Genomic DNA, 10,531 nt, shown 5'->3' with positions numbered 1-10,531 from the left:
AAGAATTAATGCATTTTCACTATATAATAGATAGAGCCCCGCCCTAACACCAGAACCCCTGACCCTGGGGCCATGAATTTCACAATTTTGGAAGAGGCTCTCTTGCTCATCATAACTATGTACTTAGTTACTTAATTTAATACCCAGGAGCAGAGAAGATTTTCAAAGAATTAATGCATTTTCTTTAGATAGTTGATAGAGCCCCGCCCTAACACCAGAACCCCTGACCCTGGGGCCATGAATTTCACAATTTTGAAAGAGGAGTAGTATAAGGCGCCTAGCTAGCCGGGTCAACTGAGTGCACTTTTGGGCCCTGGGGGGATGGGGGGTCAACTCAGTGCACTTTTGGGGCCCCTGGGGGGATGGCCGGGTCAACTAAGTGCACTTCTAGGCCCTTAAAGTGCCTGAAAAACAAAAATCCATGTGAGATCCTACCTAGCCCTAAACTTGGCAGCGATTCAAATCTTGATTATGACGTCATTCTAGTCCTTCATCGCCTCTCTGGCTGCTTAATTTTGACACTTTAAAAACACAGCTGATCTCCAGCTGTTATTCTAAAAAAAAAAAAAAAGAAAAACAAGTCAATGTTAAAGTTTAAAAACTCTTTTTATTTAAGTATGATACAAAGTCAATTCTTCTTCTTTTGAAGTTTCAGGGACTTCTTGACCTCTTCCTTGTGTTTTCTTTTCTTAGGCTGGTCCAGTGGAATCAGATTTTCTTTGTTCTCCTGATGTACAATAGCTTCTACAGGAATGTTTAATAAATTACCCTGTTTGTCCCCGAGACTCATGTTTTCCTGCGTCTTTTTTTTTCCTTGGGCTTGGGTGGTCTCTTCTTCTCAGACAGTTTGTTTTGGTCACACTTATCGGCCCAATGTCCAAATTTTCCACATTTGTAGCATAGGTCTTTCTTGGGACATTCAGGGGCCCAGTGTCCTAACTCTTTGCAGATGAAACAGGGGTTGGTCTCTCTGGTTTTCTTTGGAGCTTCTGTGTCTGTGGGTTCTCTACCTTTGCCTTTTTCTTCTTCTATTTTCCACACTTTATCCTCCAGTTGGGCCATTTTGTCTCTCAGGTCAACGAATTCACTCATGACTTTCTCTTCAAACTTATTTGCATTCACTTGCATCTGGTTTAGCATGTTGACGATCCCCTCTAACGTGTTGGTTAAAATACCAAAGTCCTCTTTGGTCATGGCCTCTGGGAAATTATACAATCCCAAGTCCAGTCCTACAGGATCCTGAGTCTCTGGCATGGGGGCTATGACATAGCCTTCAGGTGTCGCATAATTAGGGTTGTCTTTGGTATTCATCATTGCTTGTGCCATGGTATACACCTCTGACTTCTGACTGAAAATGATGACCCATACACTCTCTGCGCTGGTTTTTATACTTTTTTTAAAGGAAGGGGTCCTGGAAAAACCCACACGCGCTCAGCACGTTCTGAGATCTGGAAATTCCTGAGATGTGAGATCTGGGAAAAACCCACACCTTCCTATTCTATTTAAGTCTATTGGTTTTTCCAAAGTCTAAAAATAAATTAAAAAAAAAAAATTAAGTCTATTGGTTTTTTCAAAGTCTAAAAATAAATTTAAAAAAAAATTAAGTCTATTGGTTTTTCCAAAGTCTAAAAATAAATTAAAAAAACAGGGGTATAAATAAGATAAAATATCATGTCTTCTGTTCATAATCAATTGTCATGTCGAAGCAATACCACTCTTTGATTTTAGAAGGCTATGATTTGTTAATGCAATGGATAGAACAACACGAACAACCTCTTCCTCCCGAGGCAGAACAAGTGTTTCAGAGAGCCACTACCATCATAGAAACCATTCAAGACTTATGGTTACAATGCCTGGCCCTGTTACATCGTCCCAATTTGGGGAGACTAGCTACACTGCATTTTCTATGTCAACGCATGAAAGAAACTCTGCCCCAGAAATGGTATGGGTTAAGCCTGACCCACTATCTCGGAAAGCCTTACACTTTTTTATGCCATCCCCAAGCAAGGAAAGTAAATTTACTCTGCCAGGAAATAGAATCGATGGAGAAAATATGCATTCAATACGGGATGAAATATCTGGAAATTTCAGAGAGACTAAGAAATGTGTGACTTTTAATACAGACTTGAATGAAATTCATTATTTACCACCCGAAGATCGGAAAAGTGAATGGATGGCTCTAGTAGCCGATCGAATGAGATTTCAACGCAGAATTCAACATTTGGAACAATTGTTAAACCAAAAGAAATAAAAGAATGAAAAGACACTAAGCTTTTTGTTTGTTTGTTATTATTTCTATACAAATGTGACGTCATCATGTATCCGTTAGACGCTGAGTCTATAAAATCCTGGTTTATTTAAAAATCTAAGCCTTCCCACTGCAAATAAAGTGTATACAATTTGTTTTTAAATCAATCTGATTCTATTCATCTCAAAATTTTTATCTGAAAAGGTCGGGATCGAAAAGATTCTTATATTCCCTATACAAGTCTATACATTTAGACGCTGAGATGTTTTGTTCTTATTTAAAAAAATCTAAACTTTCCCACTGCAAATAAAGTGTATACAATTTGTTTTTAAACCAATCTGATTCTATTCATCTCAAAATTTTTATCTGAAAAGGTCGGGATTGAAAAGATTCTTATATTCCCTATACAAGTCTTATACATTGATTTTCTGAAAATGGCTGACCTTTGACCTCCCTTGTGTTTATCCCGAAACCGACGCTAAGTTTATTTTTACACTTGTAACGATTCTTTTGATCTGAAAACTATATAGACACTCTTCCCTAAGTTCAATCTTATTGCGTGCCATAAGTTTTCTTTGTGTTACACTCTCAAAAGTCTAAAACGACTTATTTTATGTATTCAGGTCAGTCAAGGTTAGCCCTTCGCTTCGGCATGAATGAGCCTGTTCTAAACAAGGGAACAATGTCATGTATGAAAAATACTGTGAAATCATTCTCAAAACTTACCTTCATTCTTTTACTAGAAGGTTTGAATGTATATATAATTCCATAATATGTTATTTACTCCAATAGAGGTATTCACAAACACAAATAACACAATTTTGATTTTTCCATGATTTTCTGAGCTCTTCGTCATCCGGGCTTTTAGGGTGCTCTCTTTTCGGCTCGCGCTGTGTGTATAAATACCGACGCTGATCAGCTGTTAACTGTCATTCCTTAGCGAGCTGTTTCAGCGACACCAAACGACAGGCGACGAGAGATGAGTTTTTACGAGAACATTTTTATCGAGCCCGGGGTGGAGGTGCTTATGCAACTCATCGTGCGGAACCAGAGGACCGGGGAAGAGTACGGGGTGTTGAACATGGGGAGAGTGAGGGTCTCCGATCTGACCCACTTCACCCGCCGTAGAAGGAGGAGAAGAAGACGAGAGGCGGCAGTACCGGAGGACGTCAGACACCATCGTCCCGTGTACCACCCGAGGCCGGAGGAGGAGGGGAGAAACTTCCATCTCCCGGATTCCCCCCCTTCTTCGCCCTCGGGGGTCACAGTCCAGCACCTCCTCGACCCTCCAGCAACACCGGAGCAGCAGGACCGTGCGCATTATCACGCCTGCGTCCCCTGGTGGGGCCTTCCAGCCCCAGTTAGGGAGGGATACTGCCCCCTATGTCTTTGTGAAGAGGAGGAGTCGAACTTCATCTGTCAGCGATGTCATCAGAGACCGGCCTGCTACCTATGCAGTGCCCGCCTGATCGACCGCAGAGAAGGCTGCCCCCTCTGCCGATACGGGACCGAGGAAGAGGAAGAGGAAGATGAGCCCCCTCAGCCCCCCACCACCACCACACCACCTCCTCCTCCTCCGCCGCCGACACCCAGGAGACCTCTCTCCGAGAGGAGAGAGTTTGCGGGGCGAGGCCGCGGCGTCCGGATTGAGAGAAGAACAGAGAATGGGATAGTTACGGGCCGTGGACGAGGGCGACGTCCCAGGGAGTAAACCCTGAAGAAAAAAAAAAAAAAACAACGGTCCTTTTAAGGACCAAATCCCAGGGAGTAAACCCTGAAGAAGAAAAAACAACGGCCCTTTTAAGGGCCAACCCAAATTTTACGAAAAGATACCTTTTTGATACACGGTTATAAAAGAAACCTATAATAACACCAGAGGTCACTGTTTTTTTTTTTTGTTTTGTTTTTTTTTTTTTTTTGCTAAACTCATAAACACTTAAAATAAAATTATTATTATTTTTTTTCTTGTCAACTCATATTATTTATTTATTTATTATTCGATCCTAACAACAACAACAAAAAAAATCTATAGACTTTCTCTCTCCCCCCATGTCCAATAAAAAGTAAAAATACACACATGAAATACAGTGATTTTCTCAAATCATTAGGGAATGTGTTTAAGTACGACTTAATTTTCTGTGTTTATGCCGCCATGATACTCTCGCGGCAAGGTTTTTATTCCTCCTGTTCAAGGCGTGTAATCCACGCTGTAAGTAGTTTAAAGTTTTTTACACATTGTTTATTGTTGTGATTATGTTATCCCTCACCTGTATGTTTTAATGTCAGCTATGCTAATGAACCCAGTTCTGCATGATTTTGAGATAATGGTTTGTCATGTGCTTAAAGTATGGCCTGCTATTCATGTCATCATTTATGGTCCATATTAAATAAAGTTTGAATTTTATCTTTTTTAAAAAAATATATTTTTATGAATGAAATTTCATTGATTCCAGTATAAGTTAGGTCTTGATATATATATTACTCTTTTTTATTCCATTACATTTAAACATGCATTGTTTCATGTAGTATTTTGTCATCATAACAAAAAATGGATTTATTTCTACAGTCCTCAACATGGAAGATATGTTTTTTTAGGTTCCTAACCATCTATAATCAAGTCTCTATGAAGTGAAGCCTGGGTTGTACTCTTCCTTTTGGAAAAACACACACAGTTAATCATCCAACATATAGAAACAAACAAAACTTTGAAGTTTTCAATGAGATACAAAATTTAATTCTGTTTTTACTATACATGTTTATATATATATATATATATATATATATATATTTTAAAAAATGGATAAGTCAAAGATAATTGATAATGTAAATTATAATACCATAGTTGTTAAAGATAGCAAGGTTTTTTATATCTCCAAGTGCTGATGATTTTCTGAATTTTTCCATTTTTAATATTGACAATATATTACAGGGGGAAAAGAAAAAAAAACTGTACTGTGAGCCAAACTGGATGATTGCATGGAATTATAACAAATTCCTAGTGTTTCTACTGCCCCCCCCCCCCCCCACAAGGATCTGCTTATGAGTGCATCAGACTGCTGTGGACCTTCTCACCTGTTTTTAAAATATATCTACTTTTGTGGAGGCTGGAGCATGGCACTTCATTCCTAAAAAGGTACTTTCAATAGCATCACGCCTACCCATATATTTCAAAAAAAGATTTATTTTATATCACATAAAAAACACACACACACACACAGTTAATGTTTATGAAGAATATACACATGTTTGTCATAAGTGTGTACAAATTGTTCAATATAATGTCTATAATGAGTCCAATTTCCTCCAGCTAAGCCACATCCAATCTTGTGAGGAAAAGCAAAAGTTTTATAAGGTAAATTTCCCAATTCTTGTAAACAGGCTTGAAACCATTGCTCTCTATTTTGTGGGTTGTCCTGATAAGTGGAGATTCTTTTAGGTCTGTGACTTGCTCTGCCATAATCCCATTGAGCTAATAAACAAATGACCACAGGTGTTTGTGAGGAAAACACCCTAATGGTTCCTGGCTTATCCCTGTCCTCTTCTAAGGCTAAATTTCTAGACCCTAAAGGTCTGCGGGTGGCATACAAATTCGCTTGAGGATATTTATCTGCTATACTTTGACTCAATCCATGAGCTCTGACTGTTAAACAGTTACATTGATGTACGATAGCTTCTACAGGAATGTTTAATAAATCACCCTGTATCTCCTGGAGACTCATGATCAAATGAGGCTATTTTTTTCTTTTTCTTTTTATATACCTTTTTTTTTTCTATCTATATTTAGTATCATGGGGAAAACCCCCTTTTTTAAAAAAAAAAAAACAACAAGAACACATTTTTTTTTTCAATTCTTTTTATTGATAACAACAACAATTAATTACATGACATTTTGATAGAAACATTGACAAGTTTGTCCATGACCCGTAGGTCTTTTATGATAAGTGTCTTTAAACCATTGAGCTACATAATGATCTCTTTGTAAAGCTGTAATATGGTCAAAGGGGAATAACCACTCGTCTGCTTTCTTTCTCAACTTGTGTCTTTGATGTAAATAATACACACAATATTGTCCACACACATCGGTCTTCCAATCTTGATATCGATACGGATTATAAATCCATTGGTGAGCATGACGCTGGATAAAGTCTTGAATTTCTTTCTGTAAGGGAGGAAATCCATAAGAGTCAAAATATTCCACCACTGGACTGCTCACGTACAGACACACCCAGTGTTCTCCAGGTTGATCTTGAGGATCCGTATTCACCACGATGGCTTTTTCTCCAAGTCTTAATTGATCCGGTAATATATCCAAAGGATACACTCCACCAAAAGAACTCTTTAATTCTCTGGATAAGACTTCTCTCAACTGTCCCGTATCCATTAGTAATCAATACTCACTTCTCTCTGTTTGTTAATTTCTAACAGGTTATCGAATTCTGCATACACCACACAATTTAAGGTGTTCACCGTATTGTTCGTAAATTGGACTTCTATTCTCAGATTTCCGGTTTCTATGATGTGGAATTTGTCCGATTGCGCTTCTTGATCTTTGGTGAAATCCCAGCCCCACAGAGTGTATCCGTTTTTATACTCTTCTAGGGTGATGTCCGGAGCCCAATCTTCTCCTAATTTTCCCAAGGCTTGATATAGACTCAGATAAGATCTCAGATATAAATCTTCATTGAAATTGGGCTCAAAACAACGAGTACTCATGGTCTCTCCGTTGATACTGACATCTAATTTCTTAATTCCAAAGTTTTGAAAATGAAACGGATTTTTAGTTTTATCTCCGTTAAAAGCCGCATTTTCCACAAAGCCTAAAATGAGACGTTTAGGCATCTGTCCTTGAAACAGATGATCCGTAATCTTAGATTGAGTTCCTGTCAGTATGGTAAAGGTTTTCACTTCGACTCTTCTCAAAGGATATTTGGCTCTATGAGTGTTCAAACTTTGATTAATGCCATTCATCATGACGGCCGTGGGTTTGACTTTTCTCACCCACAAGACCATGTTCAATATTTTCACTTTTCCCGTACTTAGTGCTTTGATCATCATATAGAACTGAGGTCTAGCTCGATTAAATCTCAAACGGACGTCTACTCCATTGGGTAGAAATCGGTCTTGTTGAAATAGATCCAGATGTAAACGATCAAACAAGGCTATTTTCTTACTATCTTTGATGGCCTGGTGACGTTTTCTAAATCCTTCGTTTCTAGAATTGGCCGGTAACTCTAGGACGATGGGTTCGTCAATGGTGACAGTATCGGCACCACCCCCTGAACCTGGGGTTACATCAAATGTCTTATTTTGAGCCACTCCAAGGTCTGCTACCCCCACTTCGTCCATGTGTCCTGCCGTATCTTTTTCCCACAGACTACAGGCTCTCATCTGGGTCATTAAAGTTCTGGGTTTGTAAGAAAGTAATTTCTCCAGATAAGCTTTGTAAGGATAAGTATCGGTTCCTGGAGACACTATTTTTCCATTGACACTGAGATCGATTTCCGTAAACAAGGAATGAAGGATATTATTCACCGGGGCGCAAGTGGTGTTAGCTCCAGTCAGATCACCACCATCCTCTTTGGTGAATTTACACACCATTTGAACATACGTTTGAGATAAATCCAGATATTGATCTCCTTGTCCTTTAATTTCAAATTCAATGGGAGCCGTATCCGAATTTAAAGTACTAGAAATGGGGTAATATTCTTCCCATTTGGAGTCTTCTAAAGCAATATTGGTCGGGGGGACTTGGAACAATTGTAAATTGTTCATCCCACACGCACAGGAATCTGGTTGCAACATGATGTCTGTCTACTAAGATGGATTTTTCACAAATGAAGGTCAATCTCACTCGACTTTCCTATTAATAGTGTCTCTCAATCAAAGATATCTAAACCCCTTTTTCTCTTCTTAGGACCTCCTCGGGCTAACACAGGTGCTTTTTTTCTTCTTCTTCTTTTCTTACCGAGATTCAATCTTTGTTTCAGGGCTTGTACTCCGTGAGTTTTGACAGCGTCTTTTAAAGAACTCTTATTTTCTAACACATCTAACCCCGTTCTAGCGGCAGCAGTCAAGGCATGTTTGGCTCCCGTTTTCAGTAAATTTCTCACAACTCCTCTCCCTCTCTGCCGTCTTCTTGTTTTTCTTCTCCCTTTACCTTTTTGACCTTTCTTATTCATCTTTTTAAAAGCTAGACTTCCTCCTCTATTGAGAGCAAATAAGCCCGTATTTTTAACGGCATTGAGTCCATGAGTTAAAAGAGCATTTTTGATATTTTTCCTTTTTTTAATCACATCCGCTCCTATTTTAGCTCCGGCAATCAAGGCTTGATTACGACCCATTTTGACTAGATCTTTAAGAAATCCTCGACCTCTTTGTCGCCGCCGGCCTGAGCCTAATTGGACAGCTTCTTTTAAAGTCATCCCTATAGGTAGGTTCGGTACCATTCCCGACAGGAAGTCTATAAAATTTCCTCCTCTTTGAGATTTAATTCGATCCACAAACCTACCAAATTTCTTTAAATTGAATGGATTAAACCAGGGTGGTTGTCCGGTAGAATCAAAGGGAAGGGCTCCCACCAATCCAGAGATAATTCCACCTACACCGTGTCCTTTTTGACGTAATAAACCTCTATGATAGACAAACTGTCCGTGTCCTCTTTGTCTCAATAATCCTGGATGATACTGCATGTTTTCATGACTCGTGTCAGACTGACCTAAATGCACTCCGGGGACTCCTTTTTATACCCCTTCCTGTCTTAAGGTTGAATACAATACAGACAGCATATCAGACAAGTCATCACTCCCAATAGGATGTAACAAAAAAGATGTACACTCATCTCAGTACACTTTTCTGAAATGAAGTTTCACGACCGATTTTCCATTTAAAAAAGGCATGGGAGTCCCTAAAGGAGTCATGATATGAATCTCAATGCTATCGAAATGTTTTTTACTCAGTTTCAAATATTCCGCTCTAACAGGTTCCCATTTAGCTTGTTTTTTATCTTCCAGATTGAGTGTACAAGGAACCACTCTTAATAATTTCAAGGCATTGGATCCTACCGTCTGGGGTTCAATCAAGTCACAATACACGTACATGGAATTCAGATTTCCATATAAATCGACGTTATGGTTGCCCATGTAACTCACGTTGATCCATTTGGTTTCTGTATGGTTCTGAAGCATCACCTTCTTACTTTCTATTCCTAACTTATAAGCTAAGGCTGTGGGAAAACGAATGCATAAGGGATTTTTTCTAAGTTCTTTCCCCGTAAACTGATACATCACTTTATCATATTTGTCATGATAGACTAATTTCATGACATTCTCTTGTCTAGGATCACCCAAAAACTTCCATAATTTATTCAAAGTTCTTTCCAGTCCAAGACTGATTTCATTTGTTAAAGCCATGGGATGAATGTAAGGCCCCGGTCTAAAGTGAATTCGTTTAATTTCCATCTTCTGGTCTTCCGTTATGAGATTAGCAAATTCAGTATGGTCCCAATCTAACAGTACAGGACATTGCCTTAATGGCAGCGCCTCTATGGTTTTCATTTTAAATCTGCCCCATTTAAAGGCACTAGGTTCTTGGAGTTTTGGAACATAAAGCTGAGGAAGCAGGATGTCAAAATAAGCTTCCTCTTCTGTGATGTTTTTCAATGAAATGGGATACATCAATTCTGTTAAAGCCACTTCCCATTGTCCATCTGTTAAATCTACTGTTTGTGGTAATAAGGTTTTAAATTGAGCAGTCGTATTACTCGGAAAAGATTGCATGGACCCATCACTGGGTAAAGTCATGTAAAAGCCACTGCTCTCGGCCATGTTCAGTGAGATACTGAGACAAAATAACTTAGGACCCTTCTATTTATAACAACACTTTTTTTTTGTTTTTTAAAAAAATTTATTGAGTTTTTTTTTTTTTTTTTACACTTTTTCTTCTTCTTCTTCTTCTTCTGATCTGTAATCAATCACTCTGTCTAAAACACCAAGTCCTTCCTTCTCCATATTGTCTTTGATCTGGGAAAGGGGGATGCGACAATACACATACTGTTTAACGTCGTGATAATCTGAAAATGTCAGTTCTCTTTTCTTCATCTTGAAAAAATGTCTCACACACTCTGCTATGTCGGAGTACCAGAGACTTTCGTTCAGAACCAGAGTCATCGGTGTCGAACGATTCATAGGATGAGTACAGCTGACCCATTTATATTGCTCGTAATGCTGGTTGAATTTCACCCTCACTCTAGTTCCTTTAGGATGCGGGATTTTGACTCTTTTTTCC

General features: G+C 38.8%; 1 protein-coding gene across 1 annotated transcript; it reads right to left on the bottom strand.

Moving 5' to 3' along the window:
• Nucleotides 1-6,628: 6,628 nt before the first annotated feature.
• Nucleotides 6,629-8,050, bottom strand: LOC133176130 (uncharacterized protein F54H12.2-like). The gene has a single exon (XM_061311293.1). It carries the CDS (start codon nucleotides 8,048-8,050, stop codon nucleotides 6,629-6,631), a length of 1,422 nt encoding a protein of 473 aa, XP_061167277.1.
• Between the last annotated feature and the right edge of the window lie 2,481 nt (nucleotides 8,051-10,531).

Source organism: Saccostrea echinata, unplaced genomic scaffold, assembly GCF_033153115.1.
Source record: "Saccostrea echinata isolate AGI-Se365-2 ecotype Australia unplaced genomic scaffold, CSIRO_AGI_Sech_v1 ptg000066l, whole genome shotgun sequence".
Lineage (NCBI taxonomy): Eukaryota > Metazoa > Mollusca > Bivalvia > Ostreida > Ostreidae > Saccostrea > Saccostrea echinata.
This window is presented reverse-complemented; position numbering and strand designations above follow the sequence as displayed.